The 15,296-nt window shown below is 49.5% G+C and overlaps 7 protein-coding genes across 7 annotated transcripts; 2 read left to right on the forward strand and 5 right to left on the reverse strand.

Moving 5' to 3' along the window:
* Window positions 1–21: 21 nt before the first annotated feature.
* Window positions 22–994, reverse strand: CDV56_102045 (uncharacterized protein; the record flags this gene model as incomplete). Its single annotated transcript, XM_026755664.1, has 2 exons — window positions 22–392; window positions 442–994. 2 exons carry the CDS (start codon window positions 992–994, stop codon window positions 22–24), a joined length of 924 nt encoding a protein of 307 aa, XP_026612413.1.
* Window positions 995–2,345: 1,351 nt separating this feature from the next.
* CDV56_102365 (putative beta-glucanase) lies at window positions 2,346–4,177 on the reverse strand (the record flags this gene model as incomplete). Its single annotated transcript, XM_026755984.1, has 9 exons — window positions 2,346–2,602; window positions 2,653–2,682; window positions 2,726–2,840; window positions 2,896–2,983; window positions 3,027–3,136; window positions 3,182–3,336; window positions 3,381–3,735; window positions 3,780–3,868; window positions 3,919–4,177. 9 exons carry the CDS (start codon window positions 4,175–4,177, stop codon window positions 2,346–2,348), a joined length of 1,458 nt encoding a protein of 485 aa, XP_026612414.1.
* A 599-nt stretch (window positions 4,178–4,776) lies between these two features.
* Window positions 4,777–6,033, forward strand: CDV56_102667 (uncharacterized protein; the record flags this gene model as incomplete). Its single annotated transcript, XM_026756286.1, has 4 exons — window positions 4,777–5,211; window positions 5,347–5,416; window positions 5,469–5,583; window positions 5,634–6,033. The coding sequence occupies 4 exons, from the start codon at window positions 4,777–4,779 to the stop codon at window positions 6,031–6,033; spliced, it is 1,020 nt and encodes a 339-aa protein (XP_026612415.1).
* A 134-nt stretch (window positions 6,034–6,167) lies between these two features.
* On the reverse strand, window positions 6,168–8,124 carry CDV56_102850 (uncharacterized protein; the record flags this gene model as incomplete). Its single annotated transcript, XM_026756469.1, has 5 exons — window positions 6,168–6,250; window positions 6,311–6,481; window positions 6,530–7,555; window positions 7,599–7,701; window positions 7,831–8,124. The coding sequence occupies 5 exons, from the start codon at window positions 8,122–8,124 to the stop codon at window positions 6,168–6,170; spliced, it is 1,677 nt and encodes a 558-aa protein (XP_026612416.1).
* Window positions 8,125–8,918: 794 nt separating this feature from the next.
* Window positions 8,919–9,692, reverse strand: CDV56_103178 (uncharacterized protein; the record flags this gene model as incomplete). Its single annotated transcript, XM_026756797.1, has 1 exon — window positions 8,919–9,692. One exon carries the CDS (start codon window positions 9,690–9,692, stop codon window positions 8,919–8,921), a length of 774 nt encoding a protein of 257 aa, XP_026612417.1.
* An 853-nt stretch (window positions 9,693–10,545) lies between these two features.
* Window positions 10,546–11,349, forward strand: CDV56_103353 (uncharacterized protein; the record flags this gene model as incomplete). Its single annotated transcript, XM_026756972.1, has 1 exon — window positions 10,546–11,349. The coding sequence occupies one exon, from the start codon at window positions 10,546–10,548 to the stop codon at window positions 11,347–11,349; it is 804 nt and encodes a 267-aa protein (XP_026612418.1).
* Window positions 11,350–12,256: 907 nt separating this feature from the next.
* Window positions 12,257–12,496, reverse strand: CDV56_103539 (uncharacterized protein; the record flags this gene model as incomplete). The annotated part of the gene is made up of 1 exon (XM_026757158.1): window positions 12,257–12,496. One exon carries the CDS (start codon window positions 12,494–12,496, stop codon window positions 12,257–12,259), a length of 240 nt encoding a protein of 79 aa, XP_026612419.1.
* Between the last annotated feature and the right edge of the window lie 2,800 nt (window positions 12,497–15,296).

Genomic DNA, 15,296 nt, shown 5'->3' on the forward strand with positions numbered 1-15,296 from the left:
ATAGACTTGGCGTTAATGCAATCACCTCCTCCTCAACTCGGTCAACTCCTCCATATCCACACCCGGCAGCGCATCCCCGGACCCTCTCAGCGAGGAATTGAAATCCAGCGTCGCCAGGCACGAATGCTGGATCTCTCCGCCGCGCTCGTACCACCTCGGCACCACCACCCCCGGGGCCTCCTTCGCCAGCCGCTCGAGCCCGATCCCCTCGAACGGCGGCGGCGGTTTCGCCAGAATCCCCAGTCGACGCATGTGCTTCATGAGCGCCCCCAGAAGCACACAGTCACATTCATACGAGCAGTGCACCCTGTCCGAGCGCAACCCGGCGACGCGGTCATGCAGACGGTCGAGGATCGCGCGGATGGCATCCTCCCTCGACCGATCAATCGCGTCTAGCTGCATCAGCGCCCGGCCAACGAACAAAGAAACAGCAAAGCCCACCGCACACTCGCCTCGAAACCGGCAACTCCGAACAAAACCCGCTGGTCAGATTCCTCTGCAGATACCCGCACGCCCGCGCGAACGTCTCCCGCTGCTGAAACACCCGCGCGACGAACAGCCACTCCTCCGCCTCGGCCAGCGAAGCCGGCGTCGGCGCCGGCGTCGGGGCCGTCCTCTTCAACCCACCGATCCACATATCCGTGAAGACCTCGACCGCCTCGTGGCACTCGTAGTAATCGACCAGCACGGCGAAGTCGGCGAGTTTCCCGAGTGTCATTCTCCGTGGGACGGGGCGTGTGCGCCCGTGCAGGATCAGCAGGAGCACCAGGAAGGCCGTGGGGTCCCAGTTCTCGATTTCGAGGGCCAGGTGTCCGGTTTTCTGGAGGTCGTGGGATTCCTGGAAGCCGCTGTGCAGGGTGCGGGTGAACTGGGGGCAGGAGAGGGTGAGGTGTTTCGAGGAGGCGCGGATCTTGAGCACTGGTTGATCTTCGTGGTTGATTGCGTTTTCGCCTGCGTCGGGTGCGATACTTTCTGGTGTTGAACCGTCCAGCATGGATGCCTGCAGTTAGTCTAGGGTTTGTGGGAGGGACCCGGGGACATCGTGGACGAGGAAGGTGATGTCGCCTTTACTATCTAATTCATATATCCGTTCGTTCATTTTCAAAGGGCTGGGCAACTGTGTTGAAAGTGATAGACGAGGGAATGGGATTTATATTAATTTCATGTATATGATATGATATCATATCATATTCTGCTGCAGAAGACTACTTCACCTTGCATGATCTGAGTCTCTGCAGTATGACTCTCAAAATTCAGTTAACAAGAGTTGATATGTGCACATGTACAGCCAGGTAATCAGGCAGCCATTTATCAATGCAAATCAACAAGCATACAGTACATGTCATGGCCCAATCAATAGTCTATGCACCATCCTGGTGGCACCGTCGCCAAGATGATGTTCCTAAAATAGGGCCTCGGATCTTTTAAACTTTGAATTCAGGGAGGCTGTGGAAGATTAGCCCGTTCAAAGAGCTTGGATTCCAGATCTCAACGTCCCTTTCCCTAAATTGCGTGCCATTATTAAGATATTAGTAGATGGTCACTTGCAGGAGAGAATGCACTCTGTTGTCTATCCCTGTCTACCCTTAACCTGATGGGGCACAGGATGCCAAAGGCTTCCAGTCTTAGCTACTCAACTGGCATTAAGATAAAATTAATATAGTAATTTCAGAGTAAGATAGTAGACATGACCATGACAATATCCACTGCTAAAGCATTTCTATTGCTTCTTTGACCGATCTGTGTTGTAGAACCTGCTGTCTTGGCATTGACAGGACGGGAAAAAGAAAGGGAAAAAAATAGGACTGACCGTGGATCGAACACGGGACCTCAAGATATTACAGTAGACATCTCGCGATGTTATTGCAATCTCACCCTCTACCACTGAGGTACCAGTCCTTTTGTTGTGAAAAACAATAAAGTTAAAGGATTTATATCCCGAGTTGTCTATTATTTTGACTCACCATAACTCGACCAGAATGTCCTTTAGAGCTTCATCACTTGGTCATACTATGAAAAATGATAGGAACTTTGAAGGAATACAGGTAAAATATCCGAAATGGCTTTGAAAGGTATACCATTCAACATTACGATTCTTCCATTGCGAGGGAAGGGAAGGACTTGTCTATGATTTTTCTGTGTAACTATATATCTCCTCTCACCCTTGCCTACTCTCGGTCACACTCACAATATATCATATCAAGATTCTGCAGACAATCCTATGGTAATCAATATCAGTCATGCTAAGCTTACGATACTTCTAAAGAGCCACTAACTCGCCCATGGACATAATCTAACTGGTTTGATCACTCAGCTATAATTGCCTACACCGTCACCACCAGTGATCAATCCTCAGGTGGATAAACCACAATCTTATCCAGATCTGCCCCCTTGTAATCAATCCCATTGTACAATCCCCCGACAGTAATGGTATTACGCGAGCCCTTCTCCATAGTCAACAGCAGCGGCGTCGAAAGAATGATGCTTTTGTGAGTATCCCTCTGATAAAGCGTCTCCACGTTCGAGGTATTCCCGTTGACCACGACGCTGCTGATGCGACGGAGCTGCCATGAGCCACCGATGCGATCGGGGGAGCCTCCCGCTGGTACGTGTTAGCTTTTGCTGCTGGTCTGACTCATAGGGTATACTTACGTTGATCGCCGAAGCCCATGTCATCGATATCTATAACATTAGTATAGGACTTAATAAAGGGAAGAAGACGTACTCTGGTAGTAGAAAGACACCCATTGTGGCTTGCCGGTCCCCTCAATACCCTCAAAGGTGACTGTGCTGTCATTGCCGTAGATTCCTGTCAGGATGACACCGTCGGTTGCAAAGTTCTACTCGATTAGCACTCCGACTGAAGCTGTGACTGAAGGTTCAAAAGTGACATACAGCTTCCTGTTTATAGGCATCACCGTTCGTCTTGGCCTTGCTGGCAGTGTAGGTCCTGCCCCTGATGGCTTTCCATTCTCCGGTGTTGCTAGGTTCGTCAGCATTTCTTCATCAATTGGTTGGTGACATACACGTTGAGATCATAGACGTCGTTCCAGACAAGCTCGAGCGTCTTCTTCTTCTCGTCGATATCCATCGGAAGCCAGATGTACCGGCTTTCCCAGAGGGAGTTGGAATCCCACTGTACTCGTTACCTTCCATTCTTCCCGGCCAGGACACAACTTACCTGATCACCAATGTACAAATAGGTCGTCTTCTTCGTCCCTTTGATCCGCAGGGAGAAACCAGACTGCGAGTTGAACGAGCGTGTATTCAGAGGAGCAACCATAAATGGCTGGGACCAGGGACCGCTGAGCGAGTCGGCGCGGAACGCAACGACATCTTCTCGGTCAGTCATTTGCAACATACTGTCAAGGCTCACTTACTGTTCGGCCTGTAGCCGGTCTTGTGACTCATCATTGCCCAGTAGCTCTTCTCCGTTTGGATGATGGTCGGCGCTTCGAGATCGAACTTTGGGAAACGGTAGATGACTTCCTCCAGCGCGGTGATATTCTCGTTGTACTCGGTGACGTAGACATCGCGTCCATACTTGCTGTCACCGTTCGAGTAGAGCGCATACGAGCGACCATCCTTGTAGTCGGTGAAGAGCCCAAAGTCTTGCGACCAGTTGCCCAGCGGTGCCGTGGCATCGACAAAGGTATAGGGCCCTGTGATGTTGTCGGAAGTTGCGAATCCTTGCAGGAGCCATCCGTAGGTGGAATTATCTGCATGCCACCACATCTGGCGTCTGTTAGAAGAAACATAGAAAGAGAGGATAATCATACATGATACTGATTCGACTCCTCACTGTAGACCACCTTGGGACGCTGGATGATGTGCTCGGGAGAGATGTACGGATGTCCCTCAATCGGCTCTGTAGAAGTATCAGCGAGACATTGCTTTCAAGCAGACTGATTGTCATACTCAACGCCAACCCATGAGGCTCCCACGTCGCCAAATCCTCCGAACTGTACACCGAGACACCACCACCCTCCGTCTGGCCTTCAATCTTGTACTCGCCAAACCACCAGAACTTGCCCGACTTGTCGTCATAAAGAAGGCCACCAGCATGAGCATTGACCAGGTCCCCGTTGGTATCTCGCCATCGGCCTCCGGGGACAATATACCTGGCCTGTGCCACAGCGGCAAGGAACGCAGCAGAGATCAACGCAATTCCCCGCATGTTGAAAGCTATTGACAATTCGTACTTCTGACTGACTCCCGATTCCATTATTTTGGAAGCTTTATACCCCGGATTTCATATAGCCAAGACGGCATCGGTTGCTGCTACCCCGAGATTGCGGGGGTGCAGATTAAACCGTCAATTTATCCGTTCTTGGCTGGAGAATTGTCAGATAGCCAAGTCCATGATTATCCATGTGAGACTGAGCTCAATCCTCCTGAGGCTGTCTTGTCCAGAGTGTTGTGTTTGAAGTACATCGACAGACAAGTCTTCAGGAACAGCAAATCATCTGTCTGCTGCAAAAGGAGGTACCTTGAGCCTTACGGAGTAATTGCAGGTCATTCTTACTTGGCATTATTGGGCCTATCAAAATCAGGCCGGATATGACTGTTATCCTCAGCCTGTCATTGTGGCAGTGCCGCAGTCCAAGCCAGCCTAATCCTGTTCAAATCTCACAATGTCCATTCCTTTTCATTACTTGTTCTGGAGTATATGTCATGCTCATATATCCTTGAGTGGGCATGGCTTGATTCTTGATAAGCGCCTGACAGCGATGAGCCGTTTCAACATAGCATGAGAATCAACAGCCCAAAGCCAAGATGGCAGAAATGATTCTCCTATCGCAAGGGCTCGACGTGAATGCGAAAACCACAAGTGAGGCTACACCAATTATAGTAGCCGCAGCGCGGAACCATGCTGAAATTGTGAAGATTCTGCTTCGTCGAGGTGCTGCTGTCAATGTCGTTGATCACTACGGATGGACACCACTGTACGGAGCAGCGCAGAATGGAAATATGGATCTGGTAAAGCTTCTGCTCACTCATGGCGCGATTCCTAACTGTCAAGAATCACCGTATCTACTGCATGCGAGCGTGCACCTTGGGCGAAGTGAGCTGATTCGATTGCTCGTCGATCTTGATCCTAATATTGACTTCAAAAAACCTGCTTATGCAGATGCCCTGCAGCTTGCATGCACGGCAGGTGACAGTGTAGCCGTTGAATGTCTGACACGTGCTGGAGCAGACCTCACTATGGTGGATGAGCATGGCTGGTCGGCAATCCTATGTACTTCGTATTTTCATCAAGATGCCATCCTCCAGAAGTTTTTTGAATCAGGCATAGACTTGTCTCCGGCTCGTCGGAACTTCACCCGGCGACCTGATTCTTAGAATGGGGAAAATATGTCTGCATCTGCCCCTCTTGTGATGGATGAGGACTCGCTGACGGTGAGATATCATGGTAAGTGCGCTATTTTGGAAGAGACATGTCCACAGGCTAATCGATGCCGAAGGCAAGGACGATGACAGCTATAGGGTGGCAGCGGCAGTTCGAGCGAATCACCCCATTCCTCTCCTATACCTGAACTTTTACTTTGAGATCACTGTAATCGACGACGGAGATACAGGGTAATCAACTACCTGGTGTCATTCCGGAATTAGGCTAACGTACTGAACAGAGAAATCGGTCTGGGTGTTTGCAGTGGGTACACAACTCTTGATGTATTGCCCGGGCGATTTGTTTCATCCTGGGGATACCACGGTGACGATGCAAAACTGTATGAGGCATCAGATCAGGGAAAGCCTTATGGTGAGAGATATGGGACAGGAGATGTTGTGGGATGCCTCGTCACACCTGAAAGAGATATCATATTCACCAAGAACGGAACATCGCTCGGTAGGAACCAACCTTCAAGCCACATACTTCGGGTCTTGGAACTAATGCAAATCTTCCAAGGGATCGCGGCTCGTGCCCCTCCAGGGAAACTATACGCAGTCGTAGGTATGAAAAGCTACGGGGCCGCAATTCGAGCGAACTTTGGCCAGGAACCCTTTCTCTATCGAGTTCGTGCCGTCTAGAGAACTATGCTAGGTCTTGTATGGACGGCAGGAGGAAGGGACGGAGTGCATATCGATTAGATTGAGGTAATTGCAGTTCGATTACACAAGCACAGAAGCGTGGAACATTCGCCAGTAACCCTCGACACGGCTGCTTAGACCTGCGATGCAAGCAACTGTAAAGAACTAAGCGCCTGTTTGACCGCACTGTCTGTGTTCAAAGGTTGATCGAAGATACCTGTTGCTCCAGTTAGCGGCTGATGCGCGAATATGGGACAGCACCTACTTGTTAGCCTACTCAACAAAGAGCTCGAGCTATCTTCAATCCCAAGTCTTGACAGTATCTTGGCAATATCTTCTAAAATCCCGGAAAACAACTTGACAGTCGGACAGAAAGCGTCTGTCTGGATATTGAAGATGTAGCTGGCCTCAGTCTGCTGGCCGTATGAAAGTTGGATTTCCGATCGAGCTGTATCTGTCAGCTCAACACTGGCTTAATATCGAATCGATGGCATACTCAGAGGATGAAACGTAGGCCATTGGAAAACATTGCGCAGATCATTTGGATTCTTCGCAAAAGCCGCCCATGCATCTCGCATGTACGCCGCGGCTTGTGCCTCATACTTGGTATCTGCCACCCCCGTCACGGTTGCAGCGGTCCCGAACACGATCGGTAGCTCCGACGTGTGATATGCTGACCCAACAGGGATGATATAAGTGTTGCTGTAGTTTCCTCCGTAGTACCTGTAGCGCCAGACCGGCACGTCATACAGGGACCGGTACCTGGCAGCTTCGGCAGCAGGGCAGGTGAATCCCACTAGAGTCAACAGATCTCCCAATGGCTGGATCAAGGTCATAGGAAGTGCAGCCACCTCTTCAGCTGTGAGGTTCGAGTAAGCCAAAGCCGTGATCAGGAAAAACCCCGCTTCGTTGTCTGTATTTCCGGTCATGAAGGGGATACGGGCGAATTTGCCAGCGATTCCTGCAGCCGGGACATCGATGGGAACGACCGTGCCATCGCCGACTGGCGTGAAGCCGCCTAGCATGCCTCCGGCTGTTAGAGGAGCGATAGCATCCAGCAAGTCCTGCGAGCTCCTGGCTCTCATGCACGCGACGGTCGCTTCACCAGCGTCCGCACCGCCGCAGCCCAGAGTGGCAGAGACATTATACCATGTCTTTCGGATGGTTGCCATATCAGAGCTGGCGGAGAGGGCAGAACTCGCAGCTCCGGAGTGGGCGATTAGTGCATGTGCGATGGGGTCTTCGGGGTAGCTGTAAGCAAGAAAGTCCGTAGAGAGCCCGCCGGCCGACTGGCCAAAGACTGTGATGCGCGAGGGATCCCCTCCAAACTGTGCGATGTTGTCTCGGGTCCACTCAAGCGCAAGACGTTGATCAAGGAGTCCCACGTTCCAGGGCTGACCGGGCGCTCCGGAGAACCCGAAGATGTTGAGCCGGTAGTTGAAGGAGACGACTACCACATCGTTCTCATCGGCCAGGATAGAACCGTCGTAGACGGGACTAGCAGTACTTCCAATGGCGAATCCTGTTGATGTCAATCTAGTCTTGGAAGGGAAAATAATCCATACCTCCGCCGTAGATCCAAAACAATACAGCCTTTTGTTTCTCACCCTGCTGTGGCTTTGTCCAGATGTTGATGGTCAGGCAGTCCTCGTTGAGGATATCCCCCTCCTGGGATAATGCCGAGTGATCTTTTCTCCAACAGGACCACCGAGAGATGCTTTATCCATCGGAATTCGGTTACAGGGGCAATCACTGGTTGTTCAGCAGGGTCTTGATTCCAAATATTGATGTACTCACGGATTCTGTAGCGTCGTCAGCGATAGTACAGAATTCGTGGAAGTAGCTTACATAGGATGTCGCATTGATGATCCCAGAAGATCTAGTCACTGCGAGAGGGGCAGCAAAGCGTAGATTGCCAACTGGAGGCTGCGCAAAAGGAATGCCCAGATACTCTGACACTTCGGGTCGTAGAGACGATGACTGACCTTGCACAGGGCCACTGGTGGTGTTGACCGGTCCACCAATGGCAAAGGCATACGTCTCAACAAGAGCACTAAGAAAGAGGCAGAGATAGAAAAGCGGGTGGAACATGTTGATAGAATATTCAACGAATAGCACAGATCTGCTCTTTGATTCAAGCCAAGTGAAGCTCCCATCAACGGGCCAGACGAGCTTCTTATACCTGAGAGTATTCAAGCCACGGTATTGTCGTCATGTCTTCTTCACTCCTCGGATCTGCTGAACGATTGTTGCCTACAATCCTCAGTAGCCGAATAGGAAACGGCCTATCGACCGGAAGTTGACAGACCATTGTGAGTTTAGGACTCATCTAGCAACGAAGTCAGCCATCTCATCCTTTCCTGGCCATCTCGACAATGAGATCAAATACCGAGATTGCAAGCAGCCAATCCAGTGTCAGCATAGGGTCTTGACACCTCGGCAGGTTGGATCAGTCTACTTCTTCTAATGTCTCCAACAGGTGTTTTAATCTATTCATCATTGTCAAGTTCCAGATATGTGGAGATGGATGGTTGTGGTAGCATCGCCAAGCTCAAACAACGGTGCTCCATGCACGAAGACCAACCGAGGCAGACCCTCTACTGGAACATGGACTAGTATATTGAGTGCAAACTGCGGGAATTATCGTGATTCATGACAAGCTTCATAAGGAACTGCCGAACACTGCGGCAATTGTTCGGAATGTCCAGCAATGCGGGGAAATATGCACCAAGTGTGTCGCCATTCTGCAGCATTGACCGGCAAGAGCCCTGATCACAGACATTCTAGTATGGAAACATCAATAGCATAAAGTGTCAGTACAGTAGAAACAGGTTCCGATTATATTATCTCACAAACCGTTACATTTGAATACATAGACCTCGCGGCTAGGTCGTATCAATCTTCCGCTTCTTCGACCCCGAATCCGCACTTGCAGCTTTGGTAAACATGCTATCCAGCCTCTGCTGCCCCTTCTCATGCTTCTCTACCCTGACCTTCTCCGTCGCCAACACCGGCGGCAGCCCTTGAACCCGCTGCTTCGCATCCTCAAGCAGCTCCACCTCCCTCTCGCGCTGCTTCTTCACCGTAGGAATAGACCACGAGTTCGACGACGCAGACTTGTACGCCAGCTTGTACTTTGATCCCGTCAAATGCGTCTCGTACGTGTTCGCATCCACCTTCTTCACATGCTGATGCGCCACAATCAGCCAGTGGTACTCCGTTCCGACAGGGGCACCGCTCCCCTCCGGCGCCTTGCGCGCTCGCCGCTTGTTGGTCCTGTAGTCGACCCGCCAGAGATCCGGCTCTTCCTTTGTTTCTTTCCAGGTCCCCGCGTCGTAGGTCCAGGTGTGAGACCCGCCTACCGCCATCCCGGAGTATACCTGTCCCTTGAACGACTTGAGGGCGTTGTATCCGCCTGCGTAGGCGGGCTTTTTGTGTGTATCTACTTCTTCGCTGACGGTGTGCTCAGTTTCCTCTGGCATCTCTTCGTCTTCGTCGAAGGGGACGGTGTCTGTGATCTCGCTCTGCTGGGAGCTGGGCGGACTGGCATGGTCAGTGGGCTCGGGTTCGTGGGTTGTCGTAACATTTTTCTCAGACAGTGGGGGAGATGGGGGGTTTCTCGCTGCTGAGGTGACTTTTTTCGCGCGTTTTGGAGGCATTCTCGCGGTTCATGGAGTTCTGCATGAAACAGAATGTCGGACTCGGTATACTCCAGTGGGTAATGGTTGATAATGGATGTCGAAGGGATAGCGTGACGTCACTGATAACACATCATCTAGACAACCATCAACACTACATCTGGATTGGAAGATGCAGATTAATGAGCCGATTTCTCTTTGATGCTACGCTATGAGAGCAGTATCTAGATAGGTTGCGACTGTGATGACCAGATGTGAGCTGATCTAGGTCCACCATCGAAATACCCTCTTTAGTAGCTGCCGTATCTGTGTTGGAAGATTGCCTAAAGCTTCCAAAATCATCATTGAGCTGGAGTTTGCCTCAGGATCTGTGAGACATTACAGGGAGCAGATGTGAGAGTTAATGAACACATTAAGAATACACCTTGAAGGAACCAAGACAAGGGGCGTATCTGAAGCTCATTCAACTCAAAGCCTTACTTGCAGTGGACAAGCTTCATTCCCTTATTTTCAACCATTAAGCCTTCCTGATCCTTCTTTGAGCAGCTCTAACCCTTTCTGCGTCCTCCTCGGGCGTTAAGATTGACCCTCGATTGAGAACCTTATTATGTGCTCTGTGTATCTTTTGAGAAGCCTTACTTCCAAGTGGAGCCTTCGAACGTGGTAAGTGACTTTTGGTTATTTTGTGTATTGAACAACAATTCCACCGGGGAGACTGCTGGGTCTTGTCTCAATGGTGTACTTCTTGGTTAGGGCGTTAGGGTTTACTATGGCAGATATGGTGGTATTTCATACTGATACGCATGCTCGTGAGATCGCAATATAAGAGGGCAAGACGTGTCAGAATGTCCCTTAGGCTAACAGCTCTAGGAGCATGGCTGATCCGGAAATGACGGCGAATATGCCAGCAGATCATATCGTCATCCAATTCACGAACTTAAAAGACCTTGAGCACACGGCAGAGCGTGTCCACGACTCCCTGAACAAGAAAGGAGACGGAAACCAGTTCATTATCATCCACGGGCTGACCAAAAAAGCCCGCAAGCAGCTGGACAGCGAAGAACGGGCTCTGGACGGCATCCCATACCGATTCATGTTCGACAATACCACCGGCATCATCAAAATCCTTACTTATGAGCACGATGCCATAACGATCAACATCACCCGCCAGATCGATCTTCTCTGCCTCGCCTGGGGAATCAACCCTATCGCAGAATTCACATGGGGTATGGCCACCACCCGGCTTCTCTGTGCAAGGAGCAAGGGCAAACAGCCGGATCAATGTCTCTTCCCCAACTCCGGGACCCCGCGAGACCGTGCGGCCTGGCCCACTCTGGTGGTTGAAGCAGGAGTCGTCGGGTCACTACCCCGGCTCCGCGAAGACGCAAGGTGGTGGTTGCGCAACTCCCAAGGAGAGGTGCGGATTGCCATCGTCCTTGGTATGCATCGCCAGAGACGGAAGTTGATTATCAAGAAATGGCAGCAGCCTGCGGCTTCTCCGCAAGCTTACGCTGCGCAGACTACTGAAATCAGCTCAGATACTGCTTCTGGTACTCCTCTTGTTCTTCCTTTTGAGGAGCTATTCAACCGACCACCACAGGGCAGGGAGACTGATATCGTGCTGGCGGAGGAACAGCTTAGGTGCTGCATGCGCTGGGCATGGCAATTGGCGGATTGAGGCATTGCTATGAGCTAGGCATACTATACTACCCTTTAGCCTAGCAACGATACTCCCAACCCAGCTGGTGATTCAATCTTCATCTTCGAAAATGGACAGACAACAGACACATGTTTAGGCACCAAGGCACCAAGGGGCTGAGCCTGCGCCCATGACGTCACAGGCGCATGGGAACTGGAATGCAAAATAAGATAGTACTCCGTATTACATCTGGATACTCTTAAGCGGATTTAGTTCCTGTCATTCTATTAGAATATTTGATCTATTTTGTAATCGATCTAAAAATAGTTCGCTTGTATGTCCGGATCAACGGCATATCTGATCAACAGTGTTCCATGATGATCATGATCGACATCATACCCTCATCCTCATTCTTTATGCCTTCTGGAACTCCACACGTAGTACGCAAGTGTTCCGTTGTATCCGTCATTGCCTATCCGTCAATAGGTATGTCATTGCACTGGGGATGATTTGCAGGTAATGCTGTACATGACCACGCCAGCACTGGCGATTTTGGATGTCCGTCCGATTTCGATTGGGTGCAGTAGCGCAGTATGATCCAGGAAGACATGATCTAGTAGCACACGATGGAGAATGATTGCGTGTTTTAGACCCAGCCGGCTCTTATTGAAGAAGAAGGGAAAAGTGTATAGCAAAATGCTCGGGTATAGGAGGGTTTATTATCGTAACGTCATCATCGTAACATAGGATTTTCAACCAAGTCCCAGCCAACAAGAACAGTCATATGTGTTGAGCCAGTCAACCATCCCGGTAATCCAGAATAACATATCGTAGAGACATTCGAATATCCGTATCTAGTAGCGTTGGTTCATCCCTCGCGTTTGGCGAATGTCGCAGTCTATATCATCGCAAGATAACTGAAATATACGCAACTTGATTATAGCAATCACGATGTGGAAGGCCGTCGCGTCGTGGTTAGAATAGTGCTCAGTCTTTTCCATCGCTGTGATGGCGAGGAGGAATTGTCGCGGTCTGACCGGTCACTGGTCTTCGTGGAGGAACGAGGTCGAGTGGCGATGGCCTCGTGATCGGCCAGGACATCTTCCAGGCGGACGTCCGAGTCAGACATGCGCAGGTTATCTGCGGGATCAAGGATCTCGATGAACTTGGATGGCATGTCGCGCATTTTTGAGTGTTGGTGTAGTTGATTGGAGTGGAATTTGCTTATGAAGTGCGCCAGAGAGGGAAGAGGCAGAGGCGCAGTGCTGAGTCAACAGAAGCGGACTGGCAGTGATGGAAGTATGCTGAGAGCTGTCACGAGAAGTAAAGACATTTGTTCACTGAAAATAAGTGCTGATGATGGATAATACTGTCAGATTCTGCTTTCGCAGAATGCAGAAGCAAAGAAAGATTGAAAGAGAACGAGGATACTCTGGGATTATAAACCCGCGCGAGGAACGAAACACTTTTTAATATTGACAGCCACAAGACCCCGTGACTGAAGAGGATGAACATGCAGCTGATATTCCTAATTTTGCGGGGTTTAGAATTTTCCTTCTCTTGACCGACCATACAGTCTCCCACCGCCGGATACTATTGCCCAGCGGCATCACTAGCAGGGCGTATGATGATCCCCTACAGAACACAGGTGGGGTATGTGTCTCGTACCGGCAACGATCGCCGAGGGATTCCACATGGTGGCTGACCATAGCAGAACCCCAGTGGGCGCTTGGGGAGGAAATGGCGTAGATGTGGCTGCGCGCGAGCGTATGATGATGATCATTGTGAGAGGATGGTGGTTGAAGTAGCGTGATGGTTTGTCTGTTTCAGAAGGTTTCAAGAGATTACTCATTCATTTGTTGAACTGCTTATCAGAAATCCTCAGATACTAACTTTGTTTGAAGTAGATGTCTGTGTTCTGTGTCCTAACTCAAGTTCACCACTGCTTGATTTAATTATTGGGCCGTTCCTCGGATAGAACTCCACAACAACACAAAACTCATCAGGATATGACGTCCTGTGGTTGATCAGCGGGTCGTTCCGAGACTGATTGGCAATCTCAACTTTGTGACTGAACACTGTCATTATCCTTTTTGGATACTTGGTCCATCCAGAAACTCAGAGGAGCCAGCCTCCTGAGTGTTGTACTTGTCTTATGCTACTGTGTAACTACTAACCGCCATGCGACTCAAAAATTGACGAATCAATCATCAACGAATCTCTCGAAACAGCCCTTGTTCCGTCTCAGAACTGTTCATTGCAGATTCGAGATGCCTAAATGCTGACAATCAAACAACGACCATGACCGCATCAGCGACACCAAGAAGGTCTCGATGCATCGATTTTCTCCTCCCTGAAACCACTCGTCGATTTGAATACTGAGCGTTCCTTTCCATCATCGCGCCTTCATTCTTCTCCATATCTTGACCCAATGAGACAGATGACGCACTGCGGTTTGACATTCCGCAGGCATCAACCACCTCGTCAATGTCCTTCAATCATCGCTGTCGCTGTCTTGGCAAAATGCCGCAGTCCAGTCGCTGTCATTCCTCTCTGCCAAATCTTACCTGGCATCTCCATTGGTACCGTCTTTATCTGCGGCTTAGAGCGCCCAAACATACATTAATTATATCAATGGCTTGTATTGAGATCACAACGTTCACTACATTTCCTCACTTGGGTTCTACTAATAGATACTTTGTGACTGTGGTGCCATTAATTGATCAAGGGCCATATATGGCTAGTCTCAATATGCCTTTACTAACTTAGAGAGGGCAGGATCATATGCTTTCCATTTCTGTACTTGGCGGAATACCATCCATTGCATCAAGGGTATACTCGACCCAATACTGATTGTGTTATTGAAGAGAGCGTATAACGCCAAGATCCCTCTTATTATTGCACTCTATACCAATGGTATAGTGTCTCTGAGTGTCAGCCTAGAGGCCAAAACATGTTCCCCAAGAATGGCAGACTTCTAAGTAGGACATACCTCCTTAGGCGCTGCATTCTCCACAGATGTCCCTTGGATAACTTCACACCGGGTTGGTGTTGGGACTGAAGTAGTCAACAGGGATGGACCCAAAGGCTTCTGGCATTTCAATAAGCAGATGGATCTTATAGTCAGGAGAAGTATGAGAATCGGCATTCATGGCATGGCAACCTCATATTCAATCGGACGATGTAGAGGAAGGGGATGGATGATGAGAAGAGGAGGCTGAAGAAACTTGTGGAAGGTTGGTGTAAGTGATGCCTGAAGAGTGAAGAAGATGGTATAGTGAATAAGCAACTCGTTTAGTATTCCAGTATCAGTTCAAGCAAGACCTATCTAGACTGTATGAGTAAAAGGGCACAAAACAACCAAGTACAACTATAGCTTTTAGTATGGCCTAGTGCTAGAAGAGGCCCAGTCTATTAGATTCAAAGTTTGCATAGTATTCCTTTGACAGGCAGTGAACAGCACATACAATAATCTATTAAAAATCTGTCGTCTCAACAAGTACTTTGGTTGGAGGGTACGCACATAAACATCTTGAGCCTCTCTGTGCCCATAATTTAGGGGGCAGAGTACAAGGAGAAACAAAATGACATCATCATCAAAGCAGGCTACGCGCTATGTAGCTAAAGTCGCTGCAGCTTTATATTGCCTATTTGGGGAGACCTGAGGCTATCCAGACTTGTAAAGAATTCGAATAGGAAGGTGGAGGAAACTAGACCGCCGTCAGGTGACTAGACACTGCGTTGACTGTTGAGCAACTTATAAACTTCATCTCCCGAAGTGCTTCAGATTTTTATTCAGTTTTCTTCACCTCGGTCATTCAGCACTTGATTGATTTGGTTCCTTAATTTCACTCGAAAGGACAACGGAAGTGAAAAGTAATGGAGGAAGAAGGAACCAATTTCTTTTGCAACATTTGCGGAGGCCCTCTGACATACAAGAGGCTGATCAAACGGTCCTCTCTACCGTTTCTCGACGAAGAAGACCA

Source organism: Aspergillus thermomutatus (genome assembly GCF_002237265.1).
Source record: "Aspergillus thermomutatus strain HMR AF 39 chromosome Unknown NODE_173, whole genome shotgun sequence".
NCBI classification, from domain to species: Eukaryota; Fungi; Ascomycota; class Eurotiomycetes; order Eurotiales; family Aspergillaceae; genus Aspergillus; species Aspergillus thermomutatus.